General features: G+C 40.3%; 1 protein-coding gene across 1 annotated transcript in view; it reads left to right on the top strand.

Annotated features, from left to right (window-relative positions):
• impg2a (interphotoreceptor matrix proteoglycan 2a) overlaps positions 1–21843 on the top strand; it is a 304601-nt gene that overhangs the window by 87008 nt on the left and 195750 nt on the right. Inside the window, exons 11-13 of the mRNA XM_051926629.1 lie at positions 5044–5290; positions 15312–16666; positions 21694–21843. The exon at positions 21694–21843 is cut by the window's right edge and continues 70 nt beyond it. Coding sequence (XP_051782589.1) covers positions 5044–5290; positions 15312–16666; positions 21694–21843 — 1752 coding nt within the window. The remainder of the gene's footprint in view (positions 1–5043; positions 5291–15311; positions 16667–21693) is intronic.

Below are 21843 nucleotides of genomic sequence, written 5' to 3'. Positions count from 1 at the left end.
TTTATGTTGTGTTTTCCTCATCAAGTCAAAGTAAAAAATGTGTATCACTGATTTTGTTGAAGCATAAACTTAACATTAGAATTCTAGGTGCTGGCTGTGTTAACTGTGTTGAATTTAAAAGACAGATTTCGAGCCATAAATATTTTAGTAAGTGTCATGTATTTGTAATGCAGTACACTATCGTAGCCTTTTCCTTTGATAAGAATGGACGAGCAGACAGCGTGTGCCTTTTCTTTCTTGTCTTTATTGAACAACAACAACTAACAAAATGTGCAAGGCATTACCAATCATATCACTAGGTGTCAACCCACAATCAGACATCAATAGCTGAACTGAAATGCACACTTATACTGATATATAACAGTAAGAGAGTATTCTTTTTATTGTAATAGGCACAAATCATATTCTAGAATTGCATATATATATTTTTCAACGTCATTGGTTGCTAGTTTGAAAGATGCTTTTATGAGACCCTACTTCCTCTCTGATCATAAATATTGTGTTTTAGGCTTAGCGTTCTGCTATACCAATCTCACTCAGCTATTAGGCAAACAACAATTCTGTGAACAGGTCAGGACTAGATTAAATGAATTCCTAACCATTAATGTAGGCAGTGTCTGAGATCCTAGTATGCTTTGGGAAGAATATCAAAGGTTTTATGAGAAACTTTTCTATCTCATTGTCCTTCTACTTGTCACGAAACAGAAAAAAATAAAGTTAAGGAATTTGAAATAAAATTAGCAGAGCTTGAGAAAGCACAATGATGCAATAGTTAAAAGCTGAGTTGAATATGCTGTCACTTAAAAATGCTGAATTTCAAATACACAGTACCAGAACACATTTTCATGTATCAGAAGCTGCCACTAGTAAACTTCTTGCAATGCAGCTCCTTGAAATGAGTCCCTTGACAGTATTTCCATTTTTAAAAGCAAATTAAGGCAATTAATTAGGGACAATAAATTAATTAGTAGTGAGTTTAGAGATTTTTATTCAAATTTTATTTTCTGCTCCACCTAGTGATGTTGCTGACTTTTGGACAGTCTTGTTTTGCCCCAATTTACAGAAGAAGATTATACCATGTTGGAGTCCCAAACCTCGCCCCCACAACCTCAGCATTGGTTAGATTTACTAAACCTACCATTAGAGTATATCTAAAATGATAAGAGATCCAAACTAAACCATAATGCCCTTATTCATGGCCGGGAAAATGCCAGCCTTTCTCTAACTGATCTCAAACATTATCATTGGGCATTTGCTCTCTGCCCTCTTGCTGCATGGCTTGATCCATCAATATCTCCTGTCTGGTTCCAAATTGAAAAGTCCAAAAGTACATCCAATCACTTTGAAAGACCTCCCATTCTTAAAAATTAAACAAGTATCTCTCAAATTACATATGGGCGCCATTGTTGCTTACAGGGTCTCTTTGTGGAGATCAATAGAAAAATGGCATGATGCCCATGTTAAATGGTGTAAACAGACTCCCAGTTTCAATAATCAGCCTCTGCTGATATAATGGCACCCATATCCTACTCCAGTACAGACAAGTATTCTACCTTTTCAGTGTAGCACAGTTGCTCTTTCGAGTAAAGGGATTGCTTCAACCTCTTGTGGCCACACTCTATTAGCTATGAATTCTGGCTCTGGACAGCCAAAGTTATAGTCAGGTTGAGCTGTTGCTTGATGAGAAGAGTAATAAGTTATGGTCTGACAAGGGTTTTTAAAGGAAGGAATTGAGATCTTACCGTTGGTTTCTTGAAGTGCACATAAGTCAGATACAATTCAAAGCTGTATTCTCTTGAGTGTCCCTGCCATGCAGACTGAGATTTTTGGCAAAAAAAGTGTCTGGCCCTGGCTTTACAGGCAGGATCTGTGTTCTAGCAATAGCAAAAGAATGGATAATGTTAGTCTGTCCTACAGCTTGTATAAGTGTTTGTATAGATCTACATTTATTGGTTTCTTTTTCCATGTTTATTTTCTTTATGAACTGAATGAACCCTGACACATCCTTCATCTACGTCTTTATATGGTCTCTCTCTCTCTCTGAAGATGGGGTAAGAATGGTGGGGGTGGTGTTGAGGGGTTTGGTAGGTATTTCATAAAATGTAATCTTTATATATATGGGGTGGACCGTGGGTGGTTGCCATTCTAGGTTTTGCTTCTCCTGATGTAATAATGTGATTGGCAATGTTTTTTAAATAACTTATACTAAATAAATTAAAAAGCTGATGTAAAAAATTAACTACTCAAATCATACACTAACATCAGTGTGAGTAGTGATAAACACAAACTCAATTTATATTTACAACAATTCATCAGATATTCTTGAAATTCTTGTAATTTTAATGAAATTTGCAAACAATTTCCACAATAATAATTATTATTAATTAGGCTTTTCAGCATACCTCCAGGACATCATACAGAATTTCTAATAAGCAAAATTGATATTTTTTTTAGATCACTGACTCACAATCAGCTTTATAAATCTCAATCATAGTTTCAATGTCACGCAAACATTAAATATCATGGTCAGTTCTATTTTATATCAGGTGTCTCATATGCTAAGTTGTGAAGCCCCAAAACAGAGCCAAAAAGCAGGCCAGACTTTTTACAAGCCTTCGCAGATAAGGCTCACTGCCTGCTCTGACAGCTGGTTCAACCAAGTGAGCGTTGGCTTCAAAAGCTCAAATACATATAAAAAAAACAAATACCAAATTTATATGAAAAACTGAGTCTGCAAACTTGAAAAAGCCAAGCCTACTGTGTTTGTATTTTCAATTTATTTTAATTTTTAAAGTGAAATAAATAAATTAAATGGTGGCCGTTCCTGCAGTAGAGAAAGACACAGAAACTCATTTCTCATGCATGTATTATATTTAGGCCCTTTAGGCCTATGTGGATTATGTATGCATACTGTATAGTAGTCAGCAGCACCCCTTACCAAAAAATTGATCCTGTGGCCCTGAAGGGAGATGTATGCATTGTAGCAGTAGAGGTCTTTGTCCACCTCTTGAACCCTCAGGTACCACTCTGAACACCAGGTAAAAGTCCAAGACTTCTTTATTATATAACAATAACGTGCACAAAGCACTCTCCACACCACACTACTCATATACTACAATAATAAACTCTCAATACTCTTTCCTCCTCGCCCAGACACTTCGCCACCCTACCTCCCAGCTCAGCTCAGTGTCTGGGCTTTCCCACAATCCTTTTATACACCCTGACCCGGAGGTGTTCCTGTCCAATCAGTCCACAGTTCCTTATTCCTTCTGGGTCAGGGTAAACAGTCCTTTTCTTCAACCCGGGAGCACGTCATTCCTTCCTGTCACGTGACCGTGACGTACTCCCGGGTTATAGGGCACATAAGAGCCTACGAGCCCCCCTACAGCGACGCCTGGTGGCCCCCAAGGTATCCAGCAGGGCTGTGTATAAACACTACATAGTCCATGAGGCCCTGCTGGAATTCGGGGCACGATCATGCTGTCGGGAGAGCTCCTCCTGGCGGCCTGGGGTTGAGGGCCGGAATATGTAGCCGGCCATCCATCACAGCATATATTCACTAAGAAACTTGGATAAACAGGAAATGCAAAGTACTTGAAAACATTTAGAATGCTGTAAATTGTCCTGATGAATATAATGTTCTGTAGAGTAAAAATTTTAAAGTAGAGCCATGTGGGGTGACCTTGATGATTATTATTGTGGAAACTGAGCAGACAATTGGCAGGGATAGTAATGTCCGCATTGTCTTTTAATATGTAAAGCAACAATGAATCTTGAAGCCATTAGAGGACATTCTACTACAATCAGAAAAAGTCCAGAGAAAAGCAACTAGGCTGATTCAAGGACTTTAGGGGATGAATTATGAGGAAAGTTTAAGAGTCAAACCTTTACAGTTTACGGAAAATGAGATTAAGAAGTAACAGGACTAAAGTGCTTGAAATCAAGAGACAAATTAGACTAATTTAAAATGAATTCAACAAGAACACGGGGACACAGTTGGAAACTTGTTAAGGATACATTTTGCATAGACATTAGGAAGTTTATTCTTTAGGCAGAAAACCTATTCAATAGACACATTGAATAAGTTAGTAAGTAGTGCGGTAGACAGTAGGACTTTAGGGACTTTCAAAACTTGACTTGATATTAGATAGATAGATAGATAGATAGATAGATAGATAGATAGATAGATAGATAGATAGATAGATAGATAGATAGATAGATAGATAGATAGATAGATAGATAGATAGATAGATAGATAGATACTTTATTAATCCCAATGGGAAATTCACATTCTTCAGCAGCAGCATACTGATACAATAAATAATATTAAATTAAAGAATGATAATAATACAGGTGAAAAAAACAAAAAATCAAGCTGATAGGACTGCCAAGCTTTATCAGGCTAAATTGTTCTAATATTTCCTTCTTTTTTAGGTCAGATAGGACAAAGAGGTAGCTCTATTACAATTTAACATATATTGTTTATACATACAGCATGGCTTTTTTAAAGTATTATATTAATCAATTGCAGGTTAATTGTACTTCAAACTTTTTTTTTTTTTGTTCTTTATTTCACCTTATACAATTTCTCATATTAGGAATTTGTTAGTTTTCACATACCCCTTGCGGTCAGAGCACAGGGTCAGCCATTGTACAGCGCCCCAGGTGCAATTGAAGGTTAATGGCCTTGCTCAAGGGCACAGCAGAGTGGGATCTCTTTTGGCAGTGATGGGGATTCAAACTGGCAACCTTCAGGATACCAGCGCAGATCCTTAGCCTCAGAGGCACCATTCCGCTGTGTACAGATAAACAACCCTTAATATAGGAAGTGCCTTTTAAAAGTAAACCTATTTTTTATGCTTTACAATAGAATTTATTTAAAATATATTTTTACAGGTGAAGTACAGGCATGTTGAAAAACTAATTTATGGTCACACAGTAAAACAATGGCAAACCATTATCTCTGTGGTTTATAGCCCAGTGCTTTGACAAGTAGACCATACTTAATGTCATATGGAATGAATTTTGTTTTGTGTGTTTCAGGATGATATTTTGGCTGCCGAGAGACCACCTGATTTGCCCTTTCAGGAAATGGATGGTGAAAACCTATTGAATGACAAAGATGTTCGCCTGCCTAGTAATGACCCCCTATATGAAACCCAGACACCTGTAATCAGTGGGAATGATGTTGAAGTGATAGGTGAAAGCATGACTCATTCGCCTCTTCTTACCGATTCTGGCATGACAGATCTTAAAGGAAATGACATTCTTCCCAATTCATCACTGCAAGGTAATACAAATAAAGCTTAAATAGTAAATGTCTTTTACACTTCTTCTTCTTCTTCTTCTTTCGGCTGTTCCTGTTAGGGGTCGCCACAGCGGATCATCTTCTTCGATATGTTTCTGTCCTCTGTATCTTGTTCTGTTACACCCATCACCTGCATGCCCTCTCTCACCACGTCCATAAACCTTCTCTTGGGCCTTCCTCTTTTTCTCTTGCCTGGCAGCTCTATCCTTAGCATCCTTCTCCCAAAATACTCAGCATCTCTCCTCTGCACATGTCCAAACCAGCACAATCTTGCCTGTCTGACTTTGTCTCCCAACCATCCAGCTTGAGCTGACCCTCTAATGTACTCATTTCTAATCCTATTCATCCTTGTCACACCCAGTGCAAATCTTAGCATCTTTAACTCTGCCACCTCTAGCTCTGTCTCCTGCTTTTTGGTCAGTGCCACCGTCTCCAACCCATATAACATAGCTGGTCTTACTACTGTCCTGTAGACCTTCCCTTTCACTCTTGCTGATACCCATCTGTCACAAATTACTCCTGATACTCTTCTCCACCCATTCCACTCTGCCTGCACTATCTTTTTCACCTCTCTTCCACAATCCCTATTACTCTGTACTATTGATCCCAAGTATTTAAATTCCACCTTCGCCAACTCTACTCCTTGCATCCTCACCATTCCACTGACCTCCCTCTGATTCACACACATGTGTTCTGTCTTGTTCCTACTGACCTTCATTCCTCTCCTCTCTAGCACATATCTCCACCTCTCCAGGGTCTCCTCAACTTGCTCCCTACTATAGCTATAGATCACAATGTCATCAGCAAACATCATAGTCCACGGGGACTCTCGTCTAATCTCATCTGTCAATCTGTCCATCACCATTGCAAATAAGAAAGGGCTCAGAGCTGATCCCTGATGTAATCCCACCTCCACCTTGAATGCATCCTCACCACAGTCACGCTTCCCTCATACATATCCTGTACAACTCTTACATACTTCTCTGCCACTCCCGACTTCCTCATACAATACCACAACTCCTCTCGAGGCACCCTGTCATATGCTTTCTCCAGGTCCACAAAGACGCAATGCAACTCCTTCTGGCCTTCTCTATACTTCTCCATCAATACCCTCAGAGCAAACATTGCATCTGTGGTGCTCTTTCTTGGCATGAAACCATACTGCTGTTCACTAATCATCACCTCACTTCTTAACCTAGCTTCTACTACTGTTTCCCATAACTTCATGCTGTGGCTTATCAATTTTATCCCCATGTACAGTCCTGCACATCCCCCTTATTCATAAATATCGGTACCAGTACACTTCTCCACTCCTCAGGCATCCTCTCACTTTCCAAGATTCCATTAAACAATCTGGCTAAAAACCCCACTGTCATCTCTCCTAAACACCTCCATGCTTCCACAGGTATGTCATCTGGACCAACGGCTTTTCCATTCTTCATCCTCTTCATAGCTGTCCTTACTTCCTCCTTGCTAATCCATTGCACTTCCTGATTCATTATCTCCACATCATCCAACCTCTTCTCTCTCTCGTTCTCTTCATTCATCAGCCTCTCAATGTACTCTATCTATCTTCTCAACACACTCTCCTCACTTGTGAGTACGTTTCCATCTTTATCCTTTATTACCCTAACCTGGTGCACATCTTTCCCAGCTCTGTCCCTCTGTCTAGCTAATCAGTACATTCCACCACCAGGTTTCCTTTTCCTCCTTCCTCTGTCCAGATGTCACGTCAAGCACCCTTCTTGCTGTCACCCTTACTACATCTGCTGTAGTTTCCCAACTGGTAACTCTTCACTCCAACCCAGTGCCTGTCTCACCTCCTCCCTAAACTCCACTTTGCAGTCTTCCTTTTTCAACTTCCACCATTTGATCCTTGGCTCTGTCCTCACTCTCTTCCTCTTCTTGATCTCCACTGTCATCCTACAGACCACCATACTATGCTGCTTAACTACACTTTCCCCTTCCATCACTTTGCAGTCTTCATTCTCCTTCAGATTGACTCTTCTGCATAGGATGTAATCTACCCGTGTGCATCTTCCTCCACTCTTATACGTACCCCTATGTTCCTCACTCTTCTTAAAATACGTATTCACCACAGCCATGTCCATCCTTTTGGCAAAATCCACTATCCTCTGACCTTCTTCATTCCTCTCCTTGACACCATACCTACCCATTACCTCCTCGTCTCATCTGTTCCCTTCACCAGCATGTCCATTGAAATCAGCTCCAATCACCATTTTCTGTCCCTTGGGTACACTGTTCATCACTTCATCCAACTCACTCCAAAAATCTTCTTTCTCATCCATTGCACACCCAACTTGCGGTACATATGCACTAACAACATTCATCATCACAACTCCAATTTCCAGCTTCATAATCATTACTCTGTCTGACACTCTTTTCACCTTCCAAACACTCTTGACATACTGTTCCTTCAGAATAACCCCCACTCCATTCCTCAACTCCATTCCTCCACTCCTATCCACACCATAATAGAACAATTTGAATCCACCTCCAATCCACCTGGCCTTATCCCCTTCCATTTCATCTCTTGCATGCACAATATATCAACCTTCCTTCTTTCTATCATATCTGCTAACTCTCTCCCATTACCAGTCATACTGCCAACATTCAAAGTTCCTACCCTCAGTTCCACTCTCTTTACCTTCCTCCTCCCCTCATGCCTCCGGGTACGTCTCCCCCCACTTCTTCTCCTTCTTCTTCTTCTTTGGCCAACAGTAGTCCAATTTCCGCCAGCACCCTGTTGGCTAACAGTACTGGTGGTGGTCGTTGTTAACCTGGGGCTCTACCGATCCAGTATGGAAATTTGTATTGTTGTCCGCATATTGATTTGGCAAAATTTTACCAATTTTTCCTGATGTAACCCTCCCCATTTATCTGGGCTTGGGACCGGCACGAAGAAACACACTGGTTTGTGCATCCCCTGTGGCTGGGTTAGTAAATGTCTTTTACACTATATGGCCAAAAGTATGTGGACGCCCCTTCAAATTGTTGAGTTCAGGGGTTTCAGACTCATCCATTGTTAACAGGTATTTAAAATGAAGCACATTCTGTAGCTATGCAGTTTCAATTGACAACATTGGCAGTAAAACGGTTTGTTCTGAAGAGCTTTGTGACTTTATATGTAGCACTTATATGAAACACCAGGTCCACCATGGTGGGCCACACAAACTCACAGAATGGGGCTGCTGAGTGCCAAAGTGCATAGCGCAAAAAAATCATCTGTCCTCTGTTTGTATCATTCACAACAGAGTTTCAAACTGCATCTGGAATTAACATCAACACAAGAACTGGAGCTTCATGAAATGGGGTACCATGGCCGATCAATTGCACACAAGCCTAAGATCACTATGTACAATGCCAAGTGTAAAGCACGCAGCCATTGGATTCTGGAGCAATGAAAACGTGTTCTCTGGAGAGATGAATCACACTTCACTCTATGGCAGTTTGATGGTTGAATCTGGGTTTCTGGATGCCAGGGGACCATTATCTTTCAGACTGTATAGTGACTACTATAAAGTTTGGTTGTGGTGGGATAATGATATGGGTCTGTTTTTCATGATTTGGCTTAGATCTTTGTTTCAGCATGCAAAGCATTTTAGACAATTGTGCACTTCTAACCTTGTGGCAACAGATTAGGAAAAGGCCCTTTTCTGTTTCAGCCTGATTGTACCCCAGATATAAAGGCATGGTTTTGACAAGTTTGGTATGGAGGAACTTGAGTGGCCCTGATCTCAACCCTATTGAACACCTTTGAGAGGAATTCATAAATGTAAGCTAGGTTTTTTCTTCCAACAAGGATACAAATTTCCACAGACACGCAATCTTTTGGGAAGTCTTCCCAGAAGAGTGGAGGCTGTTATTCCCGCAAATTGGGACAACTTGATATTAAGCCTCATAGTTTAGGAATAGAATGTCTAACAAGCTCATATAAGTGTGATGGTCAGGTGTTCACACACTTTTGTCCATGTAGTGCATATCAGTATGCAAATTATTTACCTTTGGATACTTTATGATATACAGTATTGTATTAAAACCATGTTGTATAGAGCTACCTGGCATCATATCTTGAGAGTCAGTAACAAAGAATGACAGGTAAAACGTTACAAGCGTGAGTTATATTATAGAAAGCAAATGCATTGATGTTTAGAAAGCATACGTGTCAAAGCATTGCTTTAACACATTTATGCATTAAATCTCTAAACATATGTTTCACTCATGGAAATGATTTGTGGAAGTAGCCACTAGGTTGTCACATACTGAACCATTGCAATCTATAGATTACTATGATCAACAGACTAGATAATATCTCTTCATGCTCTTTAGAAATATTTTGTATACCTTACCACTTGCAGCTTTATTGTTATAAAAAATGTTAAATTCCAACCAATAAATGTTGCAGGGCTTCCTAAAGAAGAGTAGCATAGTAGATCATTTAGAATTTTCATCTACTAACTAAAAAGTAGCAAAAATAAGTTAAAATGTATTTATTTGAATACCTTGTTTGTTAAATAGGTCAGCTTAGTAGTGTACTGTATTCACTTCTGGGTGCTGTGCAAGCAGCAGCCTTTTTACAGAAGCTCTGCATTTCTCACTGTTTTTCTTTTTTTTTTAAACTTATTTAACAGTTATTAGTTTTATTTAAAGTTAGAATTGATCTGGCCTCTGTTTTGGTTTGATAGTAGCCACTAGAACTTGGATAAATGCATTTTAAATGGATTTCAAATTAACCAATGTCCTACAATGCACGCTAACCCAGGCACCAGCTTGTCTTCACCGCACTTCAAATGGGCTACGGACTTGGATGGAGTTGTGACAAGGATCCGAAGGGTGCCTTATGTCTGTAATACCTGAAAAAGTAAGAGACGCTGATAAAATGAAAGTGGGGTGTATTAAATACTCCTGTAATCAGCTGTTTGCACTGCGATCAGCAGCTCAGTTACAGTTTACCGCAGGAGCTGTTTGTCCACAGACAGAAAGAGCAATATGCCAGCACGAGAGTAAAAACAAGGCAAAAAGTGTTTAGAGCTGGTCTACCATCTATTGTAATGGAAAATGTTCAATCACTGTCAAATAAGATGGATGAACTGTCTGTGCTTATAGCGGGTCATGGAACATACAAGTACAGTGGCATTTTGTGCTTTACACAGAGTGGGCTTAAACCCAATATACCTGATGCTGTTTTAATGTTGGACAGATTTCACCTTACTTGAGCAAACAGAGACCCAGTGCGGTGTGGAAAAAAGACAAGATGAGGACTGGTCACTTATTTGAATGAGGAATGGTGTAAAAAGGAGCATATTATTGTTAAAAGTACAGTTTTTAATTCAGAGGGAGACACATTACATCTTCCTTTTTAATGTTTATATTCCTCCCTCCACAAATGGGAACTTAGCAACGGAATTGATTCATTCTGTCACCAATAGTTTAATGAGCACTCAATACGAAATTTCTATGAGTTTGTGAATGGTTCCACTCGAGGAAATAATAAGCTCTACCTGCTGCCGAATGTGAAATATGCCTTTGAGTGTAATCTATGGGCTCCTTTAGGCAAATCTGACCATGACCTGATTCATTTTACTCCCAGCTACAAGCCTGTTATTACATGGTAACCTGTTACCACCAGGAAAGTGAGGAAGTGGAGCCTGGAGGCTGAAATGACTCTGAATGTTAGCTTCCAAATGACAGATGATATTTGAGTAACATGGGACCAATATCGAGGCACTCTGTCACAGACAAAATCAACTTCTGCGTTGACACAGTGGCAGCCACAAAGACAGTGCCTTGCTTTCCAAATAACAAGTCCTAAATTACTGAGTTGAAACGTCTCATGAATTAGAAAAAGAGGGCATTAAAATCTGTTGATAAAGAAGTTCTGAAGGATCTGCAGCTTCTGCTAATGAAAAAGCTGAGTGAATGAAAGGAAGCTTACAAACCTAATATAGAAAACAACTTCATTCAGAATAACATAAAGGATGTCTGGATTGGACTGGTTATAATTATGGGACTCAAGCAATCCAGTGCTCAAGTGCTATTAGGGGATGTGGACAAAGCTAATACCCTGAACCAATTTTTTAATAGATTGTTCTTTCCACTGCCACCTTCCAATGACCAGTCTCCTACTACATCAACAACTCCTACCATGTTGACTGGAAAGGCCAATGACAAATCCACCATCAGTGTGACCTGTCCATAACTGAAGACACAGGAAAAGCTGCAGGACCAGATGGAGTCAACCCTCGAGTTCTTAAGGTCTGTGCTAACTAACTTTGTGGTGTTCTCTGTCACCTGTTCAGTTTGTCCTTATGGCTTCAGAAAGTGCCACTGCTGTGGAAAACATCCTGCATTGTTCCTGTTTCTAAGAGACAGAGGTTAGGAGCATGCCCTTACAGCACATTGCCGCTCCCAGCACATGACAAACCAACTCAGGATCCCATATTGGGACCCGAGTGTAGTCATGCAACGGGTGACACCTCAGCACTACACAAGTTCAGATGGAATGGGACCAGTGTGAGGTTTTTTCTATGGTGGCCAGAGTGCAGGTTGGAGGGCCTACATGCAGGGGTGGATGCAGATTAACATTTTAACCAGGACAGAGCAATTGCAGGTTAAGGGTCTTGCTCAAGGGCCCAACAAAGTAGAGTTACTTTTGCCGTTTACGGGATTTGAACTGGCAACCTTCCGATTACCAGTGCAAATCCCTAGCCTCAGAGCCACCACTCCGCCCATTGTTTCTAAGAAAGCAGTTGCCTTTTCACCTAATGACTTCAGATCAGTGACATATCTCACATCATGAAGACCTTTGAAAGAATGGTCCTGGACTATATGAGTGCTCTTGTAGCAGACATCTTGGACCCACTACAGTTTGCCTATCGGACAAAGAGTGGGGTGAAAGATGCAATTATATATCTGCTTCCAAGGCTTATTCTCATCTGACCAAAACAGGCAGCTCTGTGAGGGTTATGTTTTTTGATTTCTCCAGCACATTCAGTACCATCCAGCCATCCTTGTTAAGGGTTAAACTCAGAGATATGCAGATGGATGAGCCTATGGTGTCCTGGATAATTAACTATCTGTCAGGAAGACTGCAGGTTGTGAGACTGAAGGACTGTGTTTCTGAAACAGATGTGAGCAACACTGGAGCACAACAAGGAACAGTCCTGTCTCCTTTTCTCTTCACTCTGTACACCTCCAACTATAAATACAACACCAGGTCATGTCACTTGCAGAAATTCTCAGATGATTCTGCACTTATGAGGTGTATTGATAAAGGGGATGAGACAGAGTATAGGAGTCATGTGGAGAACTTTGTTTCTTGGTGCAACGGGAACTGTTTGCATCTCAACATCAACAAAACTAAGGAACTTGTTATTGACTTTGAAATACCAAAGAGCTCCTATTTCCAGTTACTATTCAAAGAATGGATGTAGAGGTGGTCCACTCTTACATGTACTTAGGGGTCCCCATTAGTTTTTGGAACAAAAGGTACTACATAAGAAAGGGAAGATCAGGTTCTTTTTCCTTAGGAGAGTGCATTCCTTTAACGTTTGTAGTGTCATTCTTCACATCTTCTACAACTCTGATGGTCAGTGCGATTTTCTACCTCGTGGGGTCCTGGGCTGGTAGCATCACTTCAAGAGAGGCCCACTGAATCAACAAGCTAATTTAAAGGGCAAGTTATAGGTTATAGTTATAGGATGCACTCTGGGCCCCTTGGAGGTCGCAATGAAGGAGAAAATTTAAACAAAACTCATAATGACTCAGTGTCATTATGAACAATGCTGCATGTCCTCCCTCTGACACACCAACACTGAAGACTTTCAGCCAGCGAATTATTCAGCAGAAGTGTATCAAGAAACACTACTGGGGCTCCTTTCTACCAACAGAAATATGTGTGCATAATGCCTCACTGGGACTGTGATTGCCAAGCCAGAAGTTTTCTTTCTTTTTGCTTTTCTTGCTTTATAGTCATTCTGGTGTGTGTTCAGGCAAAAGTGTGTGTTTGTTATTATTTATTTGTTTATTTAAAGAGCTTTTGTAAAAAGTCTATCTATCGATCTATCGATCTATCGCTTGGCATTATGCAGCTCCAGGGACCTGGGTTCAAGTCTAGCAACAATCTGTGTGGAGTTTGCATTTTCTCCCCGCCGTTGCAGGTCTGTTTTAACAGTATCATAAGTCTGCGTGCAAATTTGTATGCTGGGGCCCCTGTTTTGATAGCAAAACAGAAAAATACATAGGCATCAGAAACATCATGGGTCCCTATGCTACTGAGGTCCTCTGCCAGTGCCCATAATTGCATCTTAGGTTAATTGATGGCAGAAAATTGGTGCTATATGACCGAGTATGAGCATGTTTATAGGACAGGCTCAACAGCAGTTTGAGTTTGTTTTATTAAATGGACTTATTATACTTTTTCTTGTATCATTTTTTCTTTATTTGGCTAATTAAACCAGTTGTGACTTTTCTGCAGTTGTGGGATTCCATTTGGTGATTGTTTCCTTGGCGCCCATTGCTTTGCATTGCTTTATGTACTGTACTTCTCAGAGCACACAGATACAGGCGGGTTTAGGAATGAGTGGCGTTAATAAATAGGATCTGATTACAAAGTAATTGTAAAAAAAATCGTGAGTGGTCACCCCTAAACTTTCTCGTATACTGAGATATGGGGATGGATATTTGAGGAGTAAACCGCAAGACAATGATTATATTTTTATATTATGTACATTAAAGAACCATCAACAACAAATCAAATTAATAATATATTGAACAATTATTTTAAAAGTAACTTTGAATAATTCAGACTCTGCAGCTACATGAACAAAAGGTAAAGTATCACTTCCGAGTATAAAGTATCACTTCATAGCCCAAATGTTAATAGAAATCTAAGGTTTGTACCTAATACTTGCATGCAAAATTTGGTTGACCTAAGTGAAAGTGTACTCAGGTTATCCTGTTTACATACACACACACACGCACACAGACATAATTCCAAAAATGGTATTTTCATACTTAGGGAGGTCTAAAACATTAAGATTCATCAAAATCTCAAAATGGAATAATTTCCCTATACAAGAAAGCGAGGGGCATCTAAAACGTCAAGATTCATCAAAATCTGGACATCGAATCTTTAGACGATTACAATACTTTCCATATACTGTACTTTGTATACGAGAAAGTAAAAAAGACCCACTTGCTTTCTTTGTGTCCTATGCTTTGACTCCCCACATCTCTGTAATAGAAAACAATAGCTTTAAACATCTATTGTTATTATCTGAGTAAGCCTGACAAATAAAATGATTCATTAAGATTTCAAGTTAAGTCTGTTTAAAGCTGCAAATTTTCCAACATACAGTATAGAATAGAACAAGTATAGAAAGAAAATATTCTTAAAGTATACAAATGAAAAGCAACTTTTATTTCAAATTTTATGACAGCAATAAATACAAATGGACATCACGGTGGCGCAGTGGTAGCACTGCTACCTCGCAGAAAGGAGACCAGGGTTCATGTCCCAAGTCCTCCCTGCATGGAGTTTGCATGTTCTCCCTATGTTTGTGTGGGATTCCTCCGGTGCTCCGATTTTCTCCCAAAGTAGAAAGACATGCAGGTTAGGTTCATTGGCAATTCTAAATTTGCCCGTGTGTGTACCTGGGGTGTATGTATGTTTTGTTCGCCCTATGATGGACTGGTGCCCTGTCCAGGATTTGTTCTTGCCTTGCACCCAGTTTTGGCTCCATCTCCCCTGACGACTCTGTTGTGGACTATGCGGGTTAGAAAATGACTGACAGAATAAATACAACTACAAATAAATTTCAATGCAAATTCGTAAAAGTGTGGTCAATTGGTGATTGATTTAAGTACTCGTGTTACTGAAAAATAACTACACAGAACATTTTAGAAATAATCTCAAACAAAAGAAACAGTAATATTTTACTTTCTTGCTTATTTTTTCTTTTATTCATATTTTTCCTGATAGATTCTTCAAGTTTACAGGATGAAGGATTGCTGCTTGATCAAAAGGAAGCCACTCAAAAAACAGCAACAATCAGTACAAAGTTGGAATTAGTGAGTCATCCTGTCCATTCATCTGGTGATTCCAATGTCCTCTCATCTACACCTGGAATTTTGATAACTGCTACTTCTGGGGCAAACCCACAACTGGATGACAGTCACACCCCCATATCACCGGAACTCTTCACATCTTTTGGGACAAACTCTGTAGAAATCATTGATATTACAACACCCAAACCAACTGCAAGTCTTTTTCAGAACCAGTTATTTCAGGAAGGGTCTGGCTCTGGGTTCTTTTATTCTGAACTAGAGAAAAACTCTAGTATAATTACAGATGTGGATCCGGCCGACATTGCTGTGTCACCTGGCAAAGATGGTGTAAATGACTTTTCAACTGTGAGTGACGTACATGGTCAAGAGAAAAATGAAGAGGTTAAGCCAACTTTGGAAAGACCTCTGCTCACAGAGGACATCAGAAATATTCCAGATTATACCACTACTAATGTGGTTCCAGTTCTCTGGACGAAGGAAACAATAACAGTGGAACTGTCTATGCAGACTTCAGAGGCATCAGGTATTTATGACTACTATGAAAGTGAGCCTACTACAAGATTGGTGCTAGACTCTGATGACCATCTCCAGGAATATGCCACCATTAGGTTAGATCCTGAAGATAAAGATGTGACTAGCAATGCCATAGAAATAGTGGAAGTCACATCTGCAGATACATTTCATGTAGTAACTGAAAGCAAATTTCAACAGTCTGGTCAAAGTACATCTTGGGTGGAGAATATGGATAGTTTCCCATACGTTCTTACAAGTAAGAAACCAACTGAAGCTGATATTGAGGAGAATGGAAAGCAATATACTGTGACAACTGACAACACTATTACAAAATTTATTGAAACTTTCGAAAACCCCAAAACAAATAAGGATGCTGATCTGACAACTCAGGGAAATATTAAGGTTACCTCTGTGAAAATATTAGTTTCTTTAAATCCTTCTGATTCCCAGACACAAGATATGTCTAATCAGCAAAATGTCAACCTACCTGAAGGATTTATTAATTGGACTGATGAACCAGTCATCAATAACAGTTTAGACCCTATTAGCAATGATCTAGAAAATGCTTACTCAAATTTTGATTTTGGCAATGATGAAGAGGTCACAGCTGTGCCTTCACTCAGAAATAATACTCAGCCAACACGAGCACTAGTGGTCTTCTTCAGCTTGAGGGTAACCAACATGATGTTTTCAGAAGATTTGTTTAATAAGAGTTCTGCGGAGTACAAGGCTCTTGAACAGCGATTCCTAGAACTGGTGAGTTTTTATGAACATTGGTGACTTTGTTCAAATCCAATTCCCTTGAATCCAAGTCTGTAGGCTCATAGGGTTTTTTGGAATAGAGAGACTAGGGACTTAATCCACCAATCACACCTGAGATTATATAGTAAAATAGCCTAGGATGGTAAGTATCATAGTGCAGGATCAAGACTGATTTGAATAATTTATAATAATGTTTACTATACCATTCTCAAACCTTCTAATCCAATTCAGAGTCATGGGGGCTGAAGCCTATGACTGTTGCATTAAATGTAAAACAAAAATCCAACCCTGGTGTTAGGGTCATTCATACAGACAATTATTTTACACTGTTACAATTTACTTATTAACCTAAACACATCTTTCAGGGTGTATAAGGAAAAGCAGAGTACCCAGTGGAAAGCTAATACAGAACCTGGAGACTGTGCCCACACAGAAGGCTGGGCAAGAAATCTGAACATGGATCTGTAAGGCAGCAGCTCTAGCCATTACACCACCAAAATAATTTTAAATATAGTGCTAAATAGTGTGGCCTGCAGGGGACACTCAGCTCCCCAAATCCAACACAGACAGATACAGGACACAAGTTCAGCAACACATGTTTTTTATTTTTCTTGTGGGGAAACACTTCCCTCATTTCCCACCAGGTCAGCACAGCACAAAGCCCAATAAAACAGCACACGGTATTGTTCGTTCTTTCGTTCTTTCTTTCTTTCTTTCTTTCTTTCTTTCTTTCTTTCTTTCTTTCTTTCTTTCTTTCTTTCTTTCTTTCTTTCATCCTCCTCCACTCCTTCTCCAGCAAGCTTTGTCCTCCACCTCCCAACTCCGACATCCTGAATGAAGTGAAGTGGTCCCTTTTATGTTGTACACGGGAGCACTCTAGGTGGCCCATTAGCATGATCCTGAAGTACTCCCAAGTGTAGCTGAAGCCCAATAAAATATTGCTCACCAATTCCTGCAGCACCCCCTGGAGGCACCTCCAGAACCCAACAGGCCTGAGCCCATAAACTACACGTCCTAGCATGTCCTGTGGGAATCTGGGATGCTGTAGCATCCCAGGGGACTGCCACCTAGTGCTACAGGGGAGGTAGGGTCTTGGCCAGGTAAGGGCACCAGCTGTCCGCCACAATAGCTATAAAAATTTATAAGAACAACCATATGCAAAAATTCCCAGTTAGGTCCTTGCTGTATGTTCAGTGTTGCCAGGACAGGCTCTGGCATGTGTGACCAGGAACTGGATTAAGCACGTTTGATAATGGAGGAATGGTTTGATGGTGTGAACCACCGGGGCACGTACAGCCCCCCCTAACCCTGACACAGACAGGTTGAGACACAAGTTTGCCCCACAGCACGCAGTTTATTTACACGTGGAGGCGCTTCCTTCACTCCCCACAGCAACACAATAGCCACAGCAAAGTAAGCACAGTCCCTTCTCTTTGCCAGTCCTTCCACCTCCACCCCTCTTCATCAAGCTTCATCCACTTCCTCCCAACTCTGGCTCCTCGAATGGAGTGAAGCAGCTCCTTTTATTCTACTCCTGGGAGTGCTCCAGGTGACTCATTAGCATTACCTGGAATCACTTCCAGGTGTGGTGGAAATCCATTGTATGGCTCTGCAGCTCCCCCTGGCGGCCCCCACAAAACCCAACAGGGCTATACCAAACTCCAAGTCCCAGCATGCCCTGTAGGAATCTGTAGTGCCACAGTCGCCCAGGAGGGCTGCCCTCTAGTGTCCCAGGGGAGGCAGTGCCTTGGAGATGCTCTCTCCCCCGGTCCTTCCATCCCACTGCTGTCCTGGCCGGGTAATGGCCGAGGCCACCCATCACAATGGGTAGCTGGAAGGAGAGACAAAACAAATTATTCATATGTTAATATATTATCCTCTTGGAAAATTTAATTTGATTTTAGATTTTGATGCCATGCTTGCAAGGATTGGCAGAGTAGTTATTGGGTTGCAAAAGTTCAATCTCATCTGCAGCATTTTCTAGTAAATTTGCCTATTTTCAAAGCCTTGTAATAATCTTGCTGTGTGCACACTTCAAGACTGTGTGGAAAATAAGCAGCTCTTTTGCCACAATGATGCCAAAAAGAACAAAATATTGAGAGACTTTATAACATACTAGGGGGCTCCGCCCCCTGCTCGCTTTGCTCGCCAATCCCTGTGTTTGGTTAATCCATCCATCCATCCATTATCCAACCCGCTATATCCTAACTACAGGGTCATGGGGGTCTGCTACCCACTGCGCCACCATACCGCTGTTTGGTTAATCGGATATACAATTTTAAAAGCTTTTTTTTTCTTTGGAATTGTTTCAGTTTCAGTTAGTTGCACGTTTACTTTAAAGGTTTATTAAGAACAATATTTGGAATTACCTTTTCTTCAAGATCGCATAGAATTTTGAATGCGTTTTTGGAGACACATTGTGACAACACAACGCAACCCATGAGTGAATATTGTTTCTGTTTCTCTAATAAATAATCCGACTTTTTCTAATGGTTGTTCCTGTGATTTGTTAATTGTCATAGCAAAAGCTATTCTCACGATAAACTGTAAACATTTTAATACAAATGGCATATCACGATCTCCTTTGGTGTCTAATGTTATTCGCGGAATATATACATCACCTTTCTTGTCTCCTGTTAAAATTTGCATCGCTTCTCCGTCATCATAAATATACACCTGACCGAATTGTGTATTATTTGAAATTAAATTTGTCGTTGCTTTAACTGTTGTGGGACCACAGATTCTCATAGCGTAAGGTCCATTATTGTGTAAATCAATGTTTTGTGCACTGAATGATGCGAAGGCGAAAAGACTTTGTATTCTACTCTTTGCCTTTTATTTCTGACCTTGCTTTGTCCTGTTATTTTTTCAATTACACCTAGCTCTGATGATTAATTACCTTTTGTTTGCACTAATGCGATCTTTACTATCTTTTTTTTGATAGTGTAGCGACTGACGTAATAAAGTGTCACAAAAGTTTTACTTGACCAATTGCCGACTTCGTAACCCCAAACACAACTGTCTAGCACCCTCTCCAACCCCTCCTCCTCCAGGTCTCACCTCCCCCTTACCGCAACAATCAGTACCCCGCTATCAGTCTTCCATGCTGTACTCCGCCCCCCTCACTCGGACCTATCAGTCACTTAAAACAAAAAAGACTTCAACCTGGCTGGGACGCTACAATACTTTCGAATTGTACTGCTTTCATATTCTGTACCTTTGTCTGCATGTGTATCGCGCCATCGTTTGTTTGAGCCTTTCGAATTCCACTGCTTTCATAATCTCTTATCTGCCTTTTTTTTCTCTCCAACGCTTTTGGGTCTCTTTTCTCCGCTCTGCTGTTTCTTCTTTGTGTTGTTTCATCTAGAATGTATTGTCCTTATATGCTTTATATCTGCTGAGAGCACATGATCTGTGCGTGCTACGGATTTACAATTTAAAGAGATTGTTATTTTCATGGGAATTGTTACATATGCATTATTTTCACTTTTACGTTAAAAACTTCTGTAAAAACAATACTTGTCCTTTATTTCCGGCCCCGTGCATGGTTACATCTCTTTCTCGCAAGACGTATAATGCTGCTCGCGTTGTGAAGGGGGTGGGGGGCGGTCAGCTGAACACACGCTAAGGATATGCTGTCAGATCATCAGCTGTCTTTCTGCTGCTGGCGAGCTGCCTGTTCTGCTTGTCGCATGTCATTGTTTTCAGAGCTAGGAGCACATGATGCGTGTCTGCCAAAAGCAATCCAACAACTGCTTGGTTAGATGTCTGTGGACTTGTTTTAAATGATGGCTCACTGCCTTATCTCGCGTGATGTTGTAAAAACAATAATTGTCCTTTATTTCCGGCCCCGGGCGTGGTTAAATCTCTTTCTTGCAGGACGTATAACGCTGCTCCCGTTGTGAAGGGGGGGGGGGGGGGGGCAGCTGCTGTCACGTCGTGTCTTGCAAGAATCTCATGGTCTATATCCCCGCGAGACGATCCGTGGCCATTCTGTTTCGTCTCATGGGTCTTTTATTTGTCTTCCGTGATGATCACATATTGTCTCCTAGTCATTCCATCCCACAGGATTTTATTTTATAATAGAGAGACATAAGGTAGAGCTAACGAACAGATGCATTCAAAGTACAAAACATACAAATCAAACAAATTATAAAAACCCTTCCTCTCTGTACCTTGCTAAACAAAACACTCCTGTTACAACACTCATTCTTTCTCTCTTAACTCTGCTCCCTTTCCTAAGTTCACCCATAGACTCCAAGCTCAACTGGTTTTTGTTAATAGAGCAGGTCCTTGGGATTTTGGTTCACCTAGCATTAATTACATTGGGGGTAAATTCAAGTTCCTAATGGTAACAGGGACAAGCTTGTAGTGGCCCTGGTTTTAAGTCAGCACTGAACTGTTTGAAAACTTATCATTTGAAACACCAGGCTGTCTGTTCCAAATAGGAGACATCACAACCCCTCAAATCCCTATCATGGGTTGAATGTGATTTAACAACTGAAACTTTTTTTTCCTAGCACCTTCTCATCCTTTTTAAGGAAGGATCAGGCATCCACACCAGTTGATGAATTGCCTGCCTGCGTCCTAGTGCTGAGATCGAATATTGAATGTTTGTGTCTTATCCATTAGTTCTCTCATCTAATCTGTTTTATTTATTTTAGGTTTTCTGCATCTTTAAACTTGAATTGTATTTAAGTTCAAAGAATGTGATAAACAGTAAAAAGAATTTAAAACTCATATAGGTGTTAGGGTTATGGATATTGCTTAGTGCTTGATTATGTTGAAGTACACTCAGGCTCCCTGTTACACTGAACTTAAAGTAGGTTCAGAAAGTGTATGGATGGATGGATGGATTAGTAAGATCGGTCATGTAAATCCCATCACCTATGATGTGTGAAACTAATGTTGTGTTTATTCTGTTCCAGTACACATATATATGTTTATTTCAATCTGTAACTTAGAAATTGACTGTTCCAAGATAGCCATTCTTTATTTATTGATGTTTTCTTGTGTTGCAGCTTGTGCCATACCTGCAGTCCAATCTGTCCAACTTTGAAAACCTTGAGATCCTCAATTTCAGGAATGGAAGTATCGTAGTGAACAGCCGAATGAAGTTTGGAAAGCCGGTGCCCCGAAATGTCACCAATGCTGTTTACATAATCCTTGAA

The sequence above is a fragment of the Erpetoichthys calabaricus genome, chromosome 4 (genome assembly GCF_900747795.2).
Source record: "Erpetoichthys calabaricus chromosome 4, fErpCal1.3, whole genome shotgun sequence".
NCBI lineage: Eukaryota > Metazoa > Chordata > Cladistia > Polypteriformes > Polypteridae > Erpetoichthys > Erpetoichthys calabaricus.
The sequence above is the reverse complement of the archived record's forward strand: the minus strand, read 5'-3'. Positions and strand labels throughout refer to the sequence as shown.